The sequence below is a fragment of the Papio anubis genome, chromosome 16, assembly GCF_008728515.1.
Source record: "Papio anubis isolate 15944 chromosome 16, Panubis1.0, whole genome shotgun sequence".
NCBI lineage: Eukaryota > Metazoa > Chordata > Mammalia > Primates > Cercopithecidae > Papio > Papio anubis.
In genome coordinates, this window is record NC_044991.1 from 72,637,702 (window position 1) to 72,653,671 (window position 15,970).

General features: G+C 44.1%; 1 protein-coding gene across 7 annotated transcripts; it reads left to right on the forward strand.

Moving 5' to 3' along the window:
* The first annotated feature begins 1,879 nt into the window (after window positions 1–1,879).
* LOC116270814 lies at window positions 1,880–15,189 on the forward strand. Of its 7 annotated transcripts, XR_004179091.1 has the most exons (7): window positions 1,880–3,125; window positions 3,278–3,397; window positions 10,657–10,792; window positions 12,412–12,579; window positions 13,903–14,087; window positions 14,335–14,400; window positions 14,554–15,189. XR_004179091.1 is itself a non-coding variant. In XM_031656788.1 (5 exons), exons 2-5 carry the CDS (start codon window positions 3,393–3,395, stop codon window positions 14,632–14,634), a joined length of 294 nt encoding a protein of 97 aa, XP_031512648.1. In that variant the 5' UTR covers window positions 1,884–3,125; window positions 3,278–3,392; the 3' UTR covers window positions 14,635–15,189. The 7 variants fall into 7 exon arrangements, 3 of the variants coding, with proteins under 3 accessions (XP_031512646.1, XP_031512648.1, XP_031512647.1); XR_004179090.1 differs by having other exon boundaries at window positions 10,657–12,579; XR_004179092.1 differs by lacking the exon at window positions 10,657–10,792.
* The last annotated feature ends 781 nt before the right edge of the window (window positions 15,190–15,970 follow it).

Consider the following 15,970-nt stretch of genomic DNA (forward strand, 5'->3'; position numbering starts at 1 on the left):
ATCATATTTTCTTTTCTCCAGGACAGTTGTGGACTTAGCTTCACTGAATTCTGCCAGTGAATGTTGTTATGGTGCAGCCTGAATGTTTTTCTCTCTTAAAGGTGACATTTTTCCCTACATGAATATCTAAAAATATCATTGCTTATCCTCAAGTTTCAGTAACTTAACAATATTTTGATATCATTCTGCATCATTTTGGAAAAGCAGTGCTTTTTCAGGCTGCATGTTTTTTAAAAGGGAAATTTTCCTGTATTATATCTTTGAATAAGTTTTCTGTTTCAATTGTGGACTTTTCTATTGAAGAGACATTAATTATGTCAGATTATCTTCACTTGTAAGTAGTTGTTAGAACCACGGGCACTGGAGTCAGATAATTTGAATTCCAGCTTTGCCATTCAATATCAGCATGACTTTGCACAAGGCATTTAATATCTATGTACTACAGTTTCTATTTGGAGATAATAGTGGAAACTACCTGTGTTTGGAGTCCCCAACACCACACTCAGGTTTAATTCTCTAAAAGGACTCATAGGACTTAAGTTTATACTTGTTACACTTAAGTTTACAGCAAAAAAAAAAAAAAAATACAGAATAAAATTGTTGTTATATGTAAGTTTACAGCAAAAAGATATGGAAGAAAATTAACAAAGAGAAAATGTGCATAGGATGAAGTCTGGAGGAAACCAGGCGCAAACTTGTGAGGGTCTCCTCCCTAGAGAGTAGCACAGGATGTGCTTAGTCTCTCCAGCAATGATGCATGACAACACATGCAAAGTGTTGTCAACCAGGCAAGCTTACCCAGGCCTGGGCATCTCAGCTTTTTGCTGAGGATCATTCATAGGCATACACTGCCTGCATGACCTACCTCAGTTAACAAAGCTCCAGACCCCCAGAGAAAAAGGGGGCATTCACCATAAATCATTGCTAGTGTACACTATGTGGACTAACTGGTACAGTGTGGCCCAAGGCCTCAGGCATGCAAAAAAACTTTCACTTTCATCATCCAGAAGAGTCTATGAGCTCAGTTCCCAGGAGGAGGCCAAAGATCAGTCCTGAAAACAGACCTTTCTAGGAATGTGTAGGGTTATAACAACCCAGACCTGCTGAGTTAACCCTTTCCCCAATACTACCTTATAGGATAGTGTTCATTAATATAGTCAACATATATCTATATTTAAAATACTTAAATTAATGTCAATAATTAATATCTGACACATGATAAACTAATATTTAAAAAAATAATTTGACTTTTTTTTCCTCTCTCTAGGCTATTGAGATTTATTTATTTATTTAAGATGGAGTCTCTCTCTGGTGCCCAGGCTGGAGTGCAGTGTTGTAATCTTGGCTCACTGCAAACTCTGCCTCCTGGGTTCAAGTGATTCTCCCACCTCAGCCTCTGTAGTAGCTGGGATGACAGGTGCACGCCACCATGCCTGGCTAATTTTTGTATTTTTAGTAGAGATGGGGTTTCACCATGTTGGCCAGGCTAGTCTCAAACTCCTGACCTCAGGTGATCCACCCACCTTGGCCAACCAAAGTGCTGGGATTACAGGCGTGAGCCACCACGCCTGGCCCAGGCTATTGGTATTTACTATCCCCAACTTTAATTCTATGCTAGTAAATTGATTTGTAGCTCTGACTTGTTTCTTCCTTGATATTTTCAATTTATTTGCAATTTTTTTAGTGGTGTTACCTAGATCTTCAATTTATTTCCTTAATACTCATTTTAAGGGTCTTTTACATTTTTATTTATTTTAAAATATTTATTTATTTATTTATTTATTTATTTTCAGAAATGAAATCTTGTTATGTTGCCCAGGGTGGTTTTGAACACCTAGCCTCAAGCAATCCTCCCACCTTGGCCTCCCAAACTGAGATTGCAGGTGTGAACCACTGAACCACTGAGCCCAGCCTAATGTCTTATTTTATTAAAGTTTTTGTTTTTTAAGCTGAAAGCCCTCCTGGAAATTTTTCCTCTTCTCAGATTTTCTTCCGAATTGAGTTCTTTGTGTCTATTTCCTTTCTCCAATGTCCTTTCCTTTTTAATTTTCTTCTTTTTTTTCCTTTCTCCCCTCCGTCCCTGCTTTATTTTCTTTCTTCCTTATAACTGCATGTAGTATGGTGCATAGCTACTCTGTCATTTCCCTTCATCTTCCTCATGCTCAGTTTGGGCAACTCTGCCCTGTCCTTTTGCTTATTCTAATTGGTGTCAATATATTCTCTTTGGTTTCCTTCTCACCATATCTGAGCTCTATTGTTATTCCCATCCCCTATCCCCAAATTGCAGTCTGAAGTTTGCTTCTATACACTTCTGTGGAGCCTAAAGTCATGGAGTTGAGGGAAGAAGGGAATGCTATTGGAGATGTCTCTTGACTATGATGGGCAGTCTGGGCTCTGCTCTCTGGAGATTTTCTTAAATTCCTGGAACCACAGTTGTTGGCTTCCTCTAGTGACGGGTTATTCCATTTATGAGAAAGTTTCCCTGGAGCTTTGGATCAGTCAATCAATGAGAAATTTGAGCCTTGGGGAATGGCAAGCCTTGGTGGACTTTTTATCTCTGCTGAGATCCTAAGAGCTTGGGTAGTAACAAGGGACTTGAATTTTCTGGGGATTCATCTTGACTTTTTGCATGCAGTTTTCTAACACTCCTCTCCAAAACTCATATTAAAATTTAATCCCTAATGTGGCAGTACTGAGAGGTGGGGTCTTTAAGAGGTGGTTGGGTCATGAATGGATTAATCCATTCACGGATAAATGGATTAATGGATTGTCACAGGAGTGGGACTGGTGACTTTATAAGACGAAGACAGACATAATTTAGCATGCTCAGCCCCCTCACCATGTGATGTCCTGAACTGCCTCAGGACTCTGCAGAGGGTCCCCACCAGCAAAAAGGCTTTCACCAGGTGCATCCCCTTGACCTTCTGTAGGCTTGACTTCCCAGCCTACAGAACTGTGAGAAATAAAATTGGTTTTTAATAAATTACCCAGTTTCAGGTATTCTGTTAAGACACAGAACAAGAAGCCTACTCAGTTGTAAACAAGAGCCATTTCTTATGGAAAAGCAAGTATGAATCAGAGTGGAGCCAAGAACCCAGGCAACAGGACTGAACCTCTGGCAACAGGTACACAATTCAATTTCAGAATTGCCAGGGCTCAGTGATTGCTCTGAACTTCCCCTTTTAAAACAGTAGTGAACGTAGTGGTTTCCTGTGCCAATCTCGCCATTGCAGGTTGGGAGCATGTGAGGCAGAAAGCATGTCTCTTTAATTCACAGGTTTTCAGATGGAGAGAAACTCTACCCATGGAACAGACCCCAAGACGCCTCTTTGCAGCTGGACCTGATGTAGATAAGCTCCAGAAACTGGAGCTGAGTTTGATGTCAAAATAGGATGAGGTATTTGTTTGTTTGTTTGTTGTTTGAGACAAACTCACTCTGTCACCCAGGCTGGAGTGCAGTGGCATGATCACGGCTCACTGCAGTTTTGACCTTCCAGGCTCAAGCAATCCTCCCACCTCAGCCTCTTGAGTATCTGGGACTACTGCAGGTGTGTGGCACCATGACTGGCTAATTTTTTATTTTTTGTAGAGATAGGGTCTTGCTATGTTGCCCAGGCTGGTCTCAAACTCCTGGATGCAAGTGATCCTTCCACCTCAGCCTCCCAAAGTGCTGGGATTACAGGCATAAACCACTGCACAAGGCCACGATTTTTTTTTTTTTTTTTTTTTTTTTTAGTAGGAAGTAGGGCAGCAGGGGTAGGTCGGGGGGTCTTGGAGGAAGTTATTATATTTTACATATAGGAAAATTTTAACTACTCTGTCTCAGTTTAAAAACACGTCTGCAATTTTTCTGGCACTTGTCCCATTGTGAATTGGGGTCAATCCCCTCTTTGAATCTGGGCTGACCTTGCTGACTCCATCATGATCAGCAGAATGTAGTGGAAGAGATGCTGTGTGATTTCTGAGGCTAGGTCAAAAAAGGCTGTGCTTCCATCTTGCACTCTTGAGATGCTGGCTCTGGGGGATGCTGATGTCCATGTGAAAAGTCTGACTACCCAGAGGCCACTGCTGAAAAGAACATGCAGTGGACACTGGTCAACAGTCCCAGCTGAGTTTAGCCTTTTAGTTTAGCCTTTCTGCCAAGGCCCTAGACATGTGATTGAAGCCATCCTGGGTCCTCCAGTCCAGCCCAACCCAGCCCAGCCCAGCTGGGTACCACAGAATGACCTCAGACATGGCCACAAGAAGCAAAAGAATTCTCCAACTAAGCCCTGCTTGAATTCCAGACCTAGAGAATCCACGTGCATCAGAAAATAGTTGTCGTTTTATGCCACTAAGTATGGATCCTGTTAGGCAGCTAACTGGAACAACTGGTGAGAATTTTCAGGACTTTTGTATTATTTCCTCTTTCTCCTGCACTTCTTCTGGGACAGAGCAGTTGGGGATAGGACCCGTGATGAAACACATCAGGATTTCTATATTTTTCTGTTGCTACTGCTTTTTGAAGTTTATGGAATGAGGTTCTACTGTTTCCCATGGTGGTTTACTGTTGCTGATTTTTTTGTTTTTGTTTTTGCCTGTTTTTTTTTTCCTCCTCTCCAATTCAATAGAAATCGGAGAATGAACATTCTGTCGTATAACTATCCTGCCATCTGCACTTTACTCAGTGATATTGTTTGGATTTGTGTTGCCACCCAAATCTCATGTCAAATTGTAATCCCCAATATCGGAGGTGGGGCCTGGTGGGAGCTGGTTGGATCATGGGGGCAGATTTCCCCCTTGCTGTTCTCCTGATAGTGAGATCTCATGATATTTGATTGTTTAAAAGTGTATGGCACCTTGCCCCTCTCTCTTTCTCCCACTCCTGCCATGTAAGACATGTCTGCTTTCCCTTTGCCTTCCACCATGATTGAAAGTTTCTTGAGGCCTCCCCAGCTACGCTACCTGTACAGCTGGCAGAACCATGAGCCAATTAAACCTCTTCTTTATAAATTACCCAGTCTCTGGTAGGTTTGTTTTGTTTTGTTATTTTTTTATTTTTATTTTTTGAGACGGAGTTTCGGTCTTGTTGCTCAGGCTGAAGTGCAATGGCGCGATCTCAGCTCACTGCAACCTCTGCCTCCCAGGTTCAAGCGATTCTCCTGCCTCAGCCTCCAGAGTAGCTGGGATTACAGGCATGTGCCACCATGCCCAGCTAATTTTGTATTTTTAGTAGATATGGGGTTTCTCCACGTTGGTCAGGCTGGTCTTGAACCCCCGACCTCAGATAATCCGCTCTCCTCAGCCTCCCAAAGTGCTGGGATTACAGGCGTGAGCCACCGTGCCTGGCGTCGGGTAGTTCTTTATAGCAGGAGAATTCTTTATACCATGCAAGTTCTTTATACCATGGAGAATGGACTAATACACCCAGAAGTCTATGTTTTAAATGAAAACTTAATTTTAAATAGTACAAAAATATTTTTAAAGTTTTTTATTTTCTTACTCATAAAAATAACATAAGAGATTAAATAGGTCATATTAAAGAAAGAAAAAGAACGCCCATGTTCTTACAACACTAATACAATACCTGTTAACATTTTGTTTCTCTTTCCCCTACATATCATTGGTTTTTTTTTCTGTTGATTGAATGCCCTCCCCTCCCAAAGGTTTTTTTGTTGTATTAGTTAAGCCAAACCATAAATAAGTACCATTTACGTGAGACGCTGTGCTAGGTGCCGCTGGTACAACTGAGAATATGTCAGATACAGTCCCAGCCCTTTTTGATTTAGAGTCTAGCTGGTGAGGTCATTTACCAAATAAGGAAGCATAATCATCCCATAAATACAAATTATGGTGTTATAAAAAGAGGGTACTCAGAGAGAACTAAGGGGGTACAATTTATTTTCTTATTTTAAAAATTCTTTTAGATTCAGAGAGTATGTGTGCAAGTTTGTTACACGGGTATATTGCGTGATGTTAAGGTTTGGGCTTCTAATGATACCGTCGCCCAAGCAGGGAACATAGTACCCAACAGGTAGTTTTTCAACCTTTGCTCCCCTCCCTCCGCCATTTGGAATCCTTAGTGTTTATTGTTCACATCTTTGTGTCATGGTGAGGGTGCAATTTAGATACAGGCTCAGGGACAGCTTCTGTGAGAAAGTGACCTCTAGGCTGAGCAGAAGGAGCTGGCAGGAATGTGGAGGGAAGACATTCCAGGTGGCGGGAACAGCTCCGATGTGGGGAGGAGCTCCCAGTGATGGAAGAGGCAGCCTTGTGGCCAGAACTGGTCAGCATGAGACAGAGTGACAGGAGGGCCTGAAAGAGGACCCGTGTGGCCATGGTAAGCCCATTGGTGATGAAGCCAGGGACACCAGGTGGACCTGGGTAAAGGAGTACAAATTTCACATTCAGAAGAATCAGAATCGACTGAACGCTTTTAGGCCGGTGGAGACACGATTAGCTTCCCTTCCTTCCCCCATACAATATTTACTTTTCACTGAGGTGTAATATGATGTATACAGAAAAGAGTGCATAAATGTATAACCCAATGAATTTTATAGGACATTACCAGCACCCCCTCCACTCATTACCCTAGAGTAACCACTATCTTGACTTCCAACTATTGGCCTGTTGTACTTTCTATGTAAACGCAGTCATGCAGCAGATGCTGTTTTCTATCTGGGTTTTTAACTCAACGTTATGTTTACGATGTTCATCCGTTCATTACATGTAGTTGTAGATCATATTTCCTTTTTTAAAAGATCGCACTGGCTGTAGCATGGAGAATGAGTAATTTCGAAATTAAGGAAAATATTAAACAACTAAGAAAGGAAATAAAATTCAAGTCAATTTCAAAAAGAAACACAGGGACAGATTTTGCCAGACACCTGGTACATTTTGTTCGTTACTATATCTCCAGAATTTTCCTACCTCTTTCTCCAAATAAAGAGAATATTTAAAAGTTTTCTTAAAACCCCTGATATATAACATTTGCAATGTTCTCTACAGTTTGCAAAGTGTTTTCCTAATGATTTTCTGCTTTGATCCTGCAAAATCTTATGAATGCCAGTACCATTTCCCTTTTACAGAAGAAATTGGCTCAAGAAGGTGAAACATGATGCTTTGTAGCTAAGGAATTTCCTCAGGTGTCACCATCCCTGTCCCTGAGAATTGGAATTTCAGGCGGGGGCGAGCTGCTGGCTCTGCGGGCAAACTCGCCCTATCCCACGCCGCCAAAGGGTCCACGCTTTCCAGCTGCGTAACACGGCCTGGCCCCGAGCTCTCTGGGCCGGGGCCAGATGCTTTCGAGTCGCAGCTCCCAGGGCAGTGCTGCCCTGGGACGCCCAATGGATTTTCACGGCTTCCCTGGGTCTAAGTTCAGGACAGCTCGGCCTAAGGGAGCGGCCCAATCTGAGGGTTCGCCGCCCTCGCGTGGTCACACATGGGAATGGCAGCTTCTGAAACTCCTTGTGTGCTGCGTTTCTGGGGCTCACCAGGTGCATCAGTTTCGTGGGACCATGAAACTGTGGTGGTCTTGCCTCTGCCACAAGATAATGTCGGCTTGGGTCTCAAGATAATGTCGGCATGGTGTCCCATCTTTGGCATGAGTCCTACCCTTTCCAAGTGCAGTGATGGCTGATTCAGTGGTGGCTGATTCAGAGGTGGCTCCCAGGGATATGATAGGCAGAGGAGGTTCGGTCTCTGCTCTCTGAAATTAGTCCTGGGCTCAGGAGGGAGGTGCAGGTGGGGCCTGGGGCTTTTCATGCCTGATTTCCCGCTACCCCTCTGGCTTCCTCCTATTCCTACATCCAAGTTAACTCTGAGACCTGTGGTTCCCAAGAAGACAGTCGATGTGGGGGAATGGCAAAACCACGTACCAATTATAGCTACAAGGAATAATATAAAGGAATTATTCCAGTTTGTAGATTGGTATCATCAGCTTCTTGAGAAGCCTTTTGTGTAATTTATTGCAAAAATCACTACTTTAATGACAAAAATCCTTAATTTTAATTGCTACAAAATTTAAGAGATCGTTTGGGTTGATGCAGGCCCCACAGTTCTCTATAGGGCGATCACTGATGAGTGTATGTGAGCCAAATGCACAGGAGCTTATTCTTGAGAGTTCTCAGGAATTCTCCGGAATTATGAGAAGCATATCAACCGCTTCATCTGGGGGGCTCCACTTGGCATTTTACAGGGAGAGTTGGGCAGTTCTCTTCTCAAGGCAAACAGGTCTTACAGTGGCATTTATCCACACAAATATGAGAGCCGTGTGGGACTGGCTGTATGATGACGGGGATATCCTCCCACTGAATATGCCTATTACCCAGGTCATGGTAAATTTGGGGGTTTAGGGAGCCCCTCTTACATGGGTGCCCCTCCCACAGAATCATACAACTGTTTGAGAAGGCTTCTCAACTTGCCATCCCTCATGGGTCTTACAGATGCCACTCCCTGCTGGGAACCAGAAAAGGTAAAATGGTCTGGGGGTAGGAAAAAAATAGTTCCTAGGACCAGAACATAAAATGTACAGGTTAATAGAATTATGAAATTTAAGATGTTTAAATAGGCTTTATGTAAGGTACTTGTAATCCCTTTACCTAAATATCTTATGAAAATGGGTATTGTACAAAAATTAGCCATAGCATGTTTAAGTAAAGTTCCAGCAAAGCAACTAAAAAGGGGCCTATATAGCCAATCACTGCCTGCTGCATTTTATGCAATAATCAGGTCAAGTATATAAGACTAAAACTCACTTTGCACACAGATCGGTCTTACTATAATTTCTCTTTAATAGATTAAAAAGGGGCTAGAGAAAGAGAAATTGTTTCAAAGGAAAAGTGTAACACTTGATACTAGATTTCAGCCCTAAATTTTTTTTGAGTGCAGACTGAATCATGTATTATTTCTTGGCTGCAATAATCCTCTAGAGAGTACCAGATTATAATTTTTCTTCATATCTTTAGTTGGTGCCCTATTGGATGGAATAGGTTCCCTTTCCTGTTCTAATCCACAAATACTTTTTTTTTCTTAGACGGAATTTTGCTCTTGTCACCCAGGCTAGAGTGCAATGGCATGATCTTGGCTCACTGCAAACTCCACCTCCTAGGTTCAAGTGATTCTCCTGCCTCAGTCTCACAAGTAGCTGGGATTACAGGCACCTGCATCACGCCTGGCTAAGTTTTTGTATTTTTAGTAGAGACAAGATTTCACCATGTTGGCCACGCTGGTCTTGAACTCCTGACCTTATGTGATCCACCCGCCTCGGCCTCCCAAAGTGCTGGGATTACAGGCGTTAGCCTCTGTGCCTGGCTGGTGTCAGTCTTTTGACTCTTGGTCCCTTATCCATAGGGAATCCCATTGAGGAACAGGATGGACCGGGGGCAGGCAGCCATGGCATCCCGGCAACACTATGGGACATAACGAAGATTTGCTGGCCATTGATGTTGCCTCTGGCAATTCTTGGCCAGAAGCAGGAGAATGTAAACCAAAAATAAAATTCTAAGCTCCCCTCATCCCTCACCCGCCACCACAACCATCTAAATGAGCTTCCTCCTCGGCCAGGGCACTCCTAAAATTTAACCTCAAAGACTGATTCAGGCCATGACAAGAAGTGGGGGTCGGGCATGCCTCATTAGACTCTCCGGCATTAACATCAACACAGACCTTAAGCCCAATAAGAAGCATGTACAATCTATTCTCTCTGAAGCCTGCTACCTGGAAACCACATCCCCCCACTCCAGTTGTCCCACCTTTCTGGACCAAACCAATGTATTTCTTAAATGTACTTGATTAAAGTCTCCTGTCTTGCTGAATCCCAACCACGTTGGGCACACATTCTCCGGATCTCTTGAGGGCTGTGGAGGGCTGTGTCCTGGGCTGTGGTTGCTCATATTTGGCTCAGAATAAATCTCTTCAAATATTTACAGAGTTTAACTCTTTCCATGGACATGGGGGAGCACCTGTTGGAGACACAGCATCTCATCCCCCAGACCTGCTGAATCAGAATCTACATTTCAAGAAGATGCCAGGCAGTTCGCAGACATATGCACATTTATGTTGACGAAAAGAGTCCAACTCTGTAAAATATTTGAAGAGATCTATTCTGAGCCAAATATGAGTGACCAATGGCCTGTGACACAGCCCCAAGATGCCCTGAGAACATGTGCCCAAGGTGGTCAGGCTATAGCTTGGTTTTATACATTTTAGGGAGACGTAAGACATCAGTCAGTACAAGTAAGATGTACATTGCTTTGGCCCAGGAAAGTGGGATAACTGGAAGCATGGGGTGGGGGTGCTTCCAGGTCATAGGTGGATTCAAATATTTTCTGATTGGTAACTGGTTGGGAGTTTATTTAAAGACCTGGAATCCACAGAAGGCATAGAAGGGAGTGTCTGGATTAAGATAAGGGGTCATAGAGACCAAGGTTCCTATTATGCAGATGAAGCCTCTAGGTAGCAGGCTTCAGAGACAATAGATGGTAAATGCTTCTTATCAGACTTAAAAAAGTGCCAGACTCTCAGTTAATTCTCACCTGAATCAGGCAAACAACCTGCAAAGGGAAGGGGATTCTCTACAGAATGTAGATTTTCCCCACAAGAGACAGTTTTGCAGGACTATTTCAAAAATATGTCAAATAAATATATTTTAGGGTCAAATACTTTGATTTCTTTCAGGTCCTGCTCTCTGACATGTGGTACTGTACCAGAGTGAGGCTGAAATTTGGTATCCTATTGCTAGTCTGTTTTGTTAGTCTTAAGATCTCTGTTTTAATGTTACTGCTGGTCAGTTGTGCCTGAATTCCAAAGAGAGGTGAGTGCAATGCGGCGTGTCCAATCCCCCATTCCCATCATGGCCTGAACTAGTTTTTCAGGTTTCTTTGGAATCCCAAAGAATCCATAAAAATTAATCAGAAGGATCTGGAACAGCCGAGCTGCCTAAGGCACCTGTAGGCAGAGAGCAAGAAACTTGTTCTGTATTCTGAGAGTTTGCTGGAGGTTTGCTCGAGGGCCAAGGCGTGCTTCTCTCAGGCTGTTGGGATATTAGTAATAACTCCAGGCCCTTACTCTCCTATGTCTCGACTACTATCCTCTCCAGATCTTTGAGTGTCTTCAGGCTGGTGAATCTCACAGCATGAGAGTGCTGCATGTTAGAGCTAGATTCCTAATAATTACCGGTCTGGGTGGTGTCGGCTGATCCATCAGGTGCAGGTTCTGCAAAATATATCAAGCACTGACCTTAGGTTTTACAACAGTGATGTACCACCAGGAGCAATTTGGGGAGGTTCAAACTCTTGCAGTCAGAGAGGCTGCATGACTCCTAAACTGTAATTTCTAATTTTGTAGCTACTTAAGGCAGACTGGTCTCCAGGTAAGAAGGAGGTATTTTTTGGAAAGGGCTAGTATCAATTTTGTTTCAGTCAAACCATCAACTAAATTCCTTCCTAAGGTTAGTTCTGCCTATGCCCAGGAATGAACAAGGACAGCTTAAAGGGTAGAAGCAAGATAGAGTTGGTTAGGTCTGACCTCTTTCAGTGTCATAATTTCCTCAGTTATAATTTTTGCAAAGGCAGTTTCACAATCATGCCATAAGTCCTCCCCACTCCCCAGGTACCTGGCTTGTGCCGATCCCTTAGTCCACTTTTCTACCCTCTTCTCTTCCAGTCCCAATCCAACTGTGCTACAAAGCTCATATCCAGGGCCAACCCCTGAAAAACTTCTCTCGATTCCCTAGTTGGAAAAAATAATCCCCTCTTCTGACCTCCCATGTTGAGACCGTTTATAGCATGTTAGAACTCGATTCCTAATAAGGAGGTGCACCATGATCAAATACACTTTTTTCCACGGAACCTAATTATCCTCATCCTATTCAATGACTGCAGCACCATCCCCAGCACCAGTGAGCCTGAGCAGATTAGTTCACTTGACAAATATTTGCCAAGAACCTACAAGGCATCATTCTCCATGAACACATAGCTGTAAAGAAAACACAGCAAAGGACCCTACCCTCTGGGGGAGGCAGGCAATTGAAAAATAAGGAGATAATATGTGGGTCATGACAAGCATTTTGAAGACAAAGTAGTGGAAGGGGAGAGGGAGTAATGGGGGTAAAGGAGGTGCTGCTCTTTTATGTAGACCTGTCAAAGAGCAGAACCTGTAGAAAGTAAGTGAGCATCGTGACCAGCTGGGAGAAGAGCAATACAGGAAGAAGACGTCGTTAGTGCAAAGCCCTCAGGAAGACTGTGCCTGATGTGTTTGCACAGCAGCGATGAGGCCAGTGTGGCTGGGGCTGAGTGGTGGGGTGGGGGAGTGGAAGATGATGCGGTCAGAGAGGCTATGGGGACAAGACTTGTAGGACTGTATAAAAACTTAGGCTTTGTAAGAGAGATGGGAAATGACAGGGACATCATGATCTGATTCAAATTGTCACAGGATCCCTCTGGCTGCAGTGTGGAGAGTGGCCTGTAGGGGACCAAGGGTGGAGACAGAGACATGAAGAAGTCTGTGGCTGAGTGAGTAGGCTACTGCACCAGTCCAGGCAAACACTGAAGGCCTGCATATATGTGTTGTTCCCTCGGTCTGTCTCAGGTCTCTTGAGTGGTAAGAATGCTTTGCTCTGTTGAAGATGATTCTGTTCTTTACATAAGTAATTAAATGTCTTTCCTTTGCTGTTTCCTGATACCTAAATGCAGTAATATATGCTCATGATAGAAAACTTAGAAAATAAAAAAAGCATTAAACAAGTAAAGATTTCCAACTCGTACAACTCAAAGAAAACAGATAAATCATTCTACTTTAGAGCTCTAAATGTACAGGAACTCATTGATTGGATCATCAAAAGGTGAAGAGGGAAGAGTAGCAACCCCAGGTAGGGCTACGCAGCAGGCGAGGCTGCCCTCAGGAACCACAGCCTTCCCTTTCCTAATGATTTCTACTCTGTGGCACCCACTCTTCCCTCCTCAGGGCTCTGGTGTTACCCTCCTTCTGGGTCTCCATCAAATCTGCTCTCAGCAAAAGATCCAGCTCATTCATCCACCCCCAAGGGACAGGGCTTTACCTCAGGACAAGGGTGAGATTAATGAGGTCTTGGACACAGAATGTAAGAAGTCGAAAAACGCAGCCATCAAGATAAATTGCGTTCTAATGCAATGGTTTAAAAAATTAAAATTAATGTTAAAAGTCCATGAACAAAATATAAACATTTAAAATGAAGACAGGGTCCAACCTTGCACCTGCACAGTCCTGCCTTGCTCTCTGCACCCTAACCCAACCCTGCTCAGCCCAAGAGCTTTGGATCTAAATATGAGTCATTCCAGGGACTTCAAGGTCAAGTTAAAGTGTTAATCATCTACCAGAATGTGATTTCTAGCTTCAAAAAGAAAACACCTTCCACATCCATGCAAATCTTCTCATTTCACCAGGTTTTTTTCCCCCTCTGTTTACCTGATGGTTTACTAAAGAGGTGAAGAAGTCTGTGGCTGAATGAAGACATTGAATAATTGCAGAGACTAAAATTCCAATCTTAAATATTCATCAAGATATTTTACCTTTTTTTTTTTTCTTTTTGAGATGAAGTCTCAATCTGTTGCCCAGGCTGTGGTGCAGTAGCATGATCTCAGCTCACTGCAAACTCTGCCTCCCAGGTTCAAGCAATTCTCCTGCCTCAGCCTCCTGAGTAGCTGGGACTACAGACACATGCCACCACACCTGGTTAGTTTTTGTATTTTTATTAGAGACGGGATTTCTCCATGTTGGTCAGGCTGGTCTTGAACTCCTGACCTCAGGTGATCCACCCACCTCGGCCTCCCAAAGTGCTGAGATTGCAGGTGTGAGCCACCGCACTTGGCCATGCTGGTTGTTTCTGCTGCTTGCTGTATAGACCTCTGTGATGACCATCCTCTTAGTTGACCCTCCTGTGTCTAGGTAGCCCCGCCACCTACCTTCTACCTGGAGCCTTCCTTCCCAGGTCCTTCTTCAACACCAGCTCCAGGATCTGCAAGACCTTTGGGTATGGCCTCTGCAGAAGGAAGGAGACCACTTCCTGGAGAAGCAGGAGTGAGCCAGGATCTGCTGTGGGAGACAGCCGGGACCCCAGGGCATGGGGCAAGGTGAGGAGCAGGTCTGGAGGGAAGATCTGAGGCAAAGAGGTAGAGTTCACAGGCCCTACACCCCTTGCACCTGCACAGTGTCCCTCCTCTGATGCTGAGGCTCTCGCTGCCTTCCGAGGAGGAAGTGGCGATGTGTCCTGTGAAACCACAAACTTAACACATTTTCCAAAAGCCCACCTGGCAGGAGGTCACTGCTAGAAGCACCTCTGAAATAATCTGAGCCATCTTACCTGTTCCCCTTTTTCAGATGGGAACACTGAGGCAGCCACCCTGCAGAGTGAGTCTGCAGTGCTCCCGAGCCACCACCACCCAGGTAAGGCAAACTGACTGCCTTCTTGTCTGTCGCCTTGACTGCAGGGAGGACCAGGGGTGATCATTTCTGGGAGGGTCTAGGATCTGCCAGCTGCACAGTGTCCAAGTCAAGGGCTTCAGCAATGATAATTAACAAATTCCTTTCTCTTTGCAGAGAGCCTGTCACCTGTGCTGCCTTGAGATGCTGATGTCTGAGGATGCCCCAGACAGGGCCTGTGGCTGCCTTCTGAAATAGTGCAGCACCTTCTCTGCTTCCTCCTCAACCCTCTCCTTCAGGGCAGAACTCTGCCTCCTTCCTGTCCCCATGGGCTTGCTTCAGCACTGTATTTGATAAACTGAGCACCACAAGAACACAAACCACATTCCTTTGTTCTTTCATCACGTTATCCCCAGCACTTAGCACAGTGCCTGGCACAAAGGAGGCAGTCTGTAAATATTTGTGTAAAGAATGAATAAACGAGGGCATGAGCACATCTCCTTTGCCCAGGACGGATGACAGGCTGAGGGTTTGAATCCAGGACTCTCTGAACCTAGCCCTCATTCTCACTGCATCCTCACCTTCATCCTCTACCCTCCACCCCCTCACTGGGTTCTTTGGGAATGGCAGGGGTGGAGTTTCTGGCGTCCGGTTCTGAGCATCAGCGCTGCCAAGCGGTGGTGGCAGGGGGGATTTCATGAAAGAATCCCCCATGTTCCCTGTGATATTGGATATTTTTTCTTGTCTGTGTAGGTTCAGGCTTCGTCTCTCTGGCCTTATACAATATTTAAATACATTCATTTTCCAATTAAACGAACTGGATTGGATCCTGTTGTTTGCAACTAAGAATATTAATATTGGGTGATACTTCCCAATATTTTGCAGAACAGCATCCTCACCACTTTTCCTGCCATCAGACTGGGCTCTACCAGTTGTAAGAAGAAAACCCATTACAACGCCTACCTCTTTTTTGTTTTCTTTGAGATGGAGTCTCGCTCTGTTGCCCAGGCTGGAGTACAGTGGTACAATCTCAGCTCATTGCAAGCTCCGCCTCCCAGGTTCACGCCATTTTCCTACCTCAGCCTCCCAAGTAGCCAGGACTACAGGTGCCCGCCACCACGCCCGGCTAATTTTTTTGTATTTTTAGTAGAGATAGGCTTTCACCGTGTTAGCCAGGATGGTCTCGATCTCCTGACCTCATGATCTGCCCGCCTCAGCCTCCCAAAGAACACCTACCTCTTAACACAAAAACCTGAGTGATGTTTCAACATTAAAGCTTTTTTTTTTTTTTTTTTTTTTTTTTTAAACTTTTGGGCCAGGTCAGATTTACGGGTAGGTTGTTCTCCTGGACCCTCTGAAGGAAAAGGGAAGGAGCATGAGGGGCAATTGTCTGCTTATCCAAGAAATCCCCTTCCCTAAAGTTATATGTGTGTATGTGTGTGTGTTGTGGGGTGGTGGTGGTGGTCTGTTATTTCAGTTACAGCAATAACAACTACCCATTTAGTGGACACTAGCCATGTAGCAGGCTCCACGCTTAGCCTTTTACATGCATTATTTCATTTAATTCCCAAGAATCCTGTGAAGGAAGGTGCCT

Excerpts from the sequence above, each read along its gene's own strand:
- LOC116270814 (XM_031656786.1), top strand. The coding sequence starts at position 3,071 with ATGAATCAGAGTGGAGCCAAGAACCCAGGCAACAGGACTGAACCTCTG. Across the intron at positions 14,088-14,334 it reads ACCCCAGGGCATGGGGCAAG|ATGGGAACACTGAGGCAGCC; the intron begins GTGAGGAGCAGG and ends CCCCTTTTTCAG. Across the intron at positions 14,401-14,553 it reads CCCGAGCCACCACCACCCAG|AGAGCCTGTCACCTGTGCTG; the intron begins GTAAGGCAAACT and ends TTCTCTTTGCAG.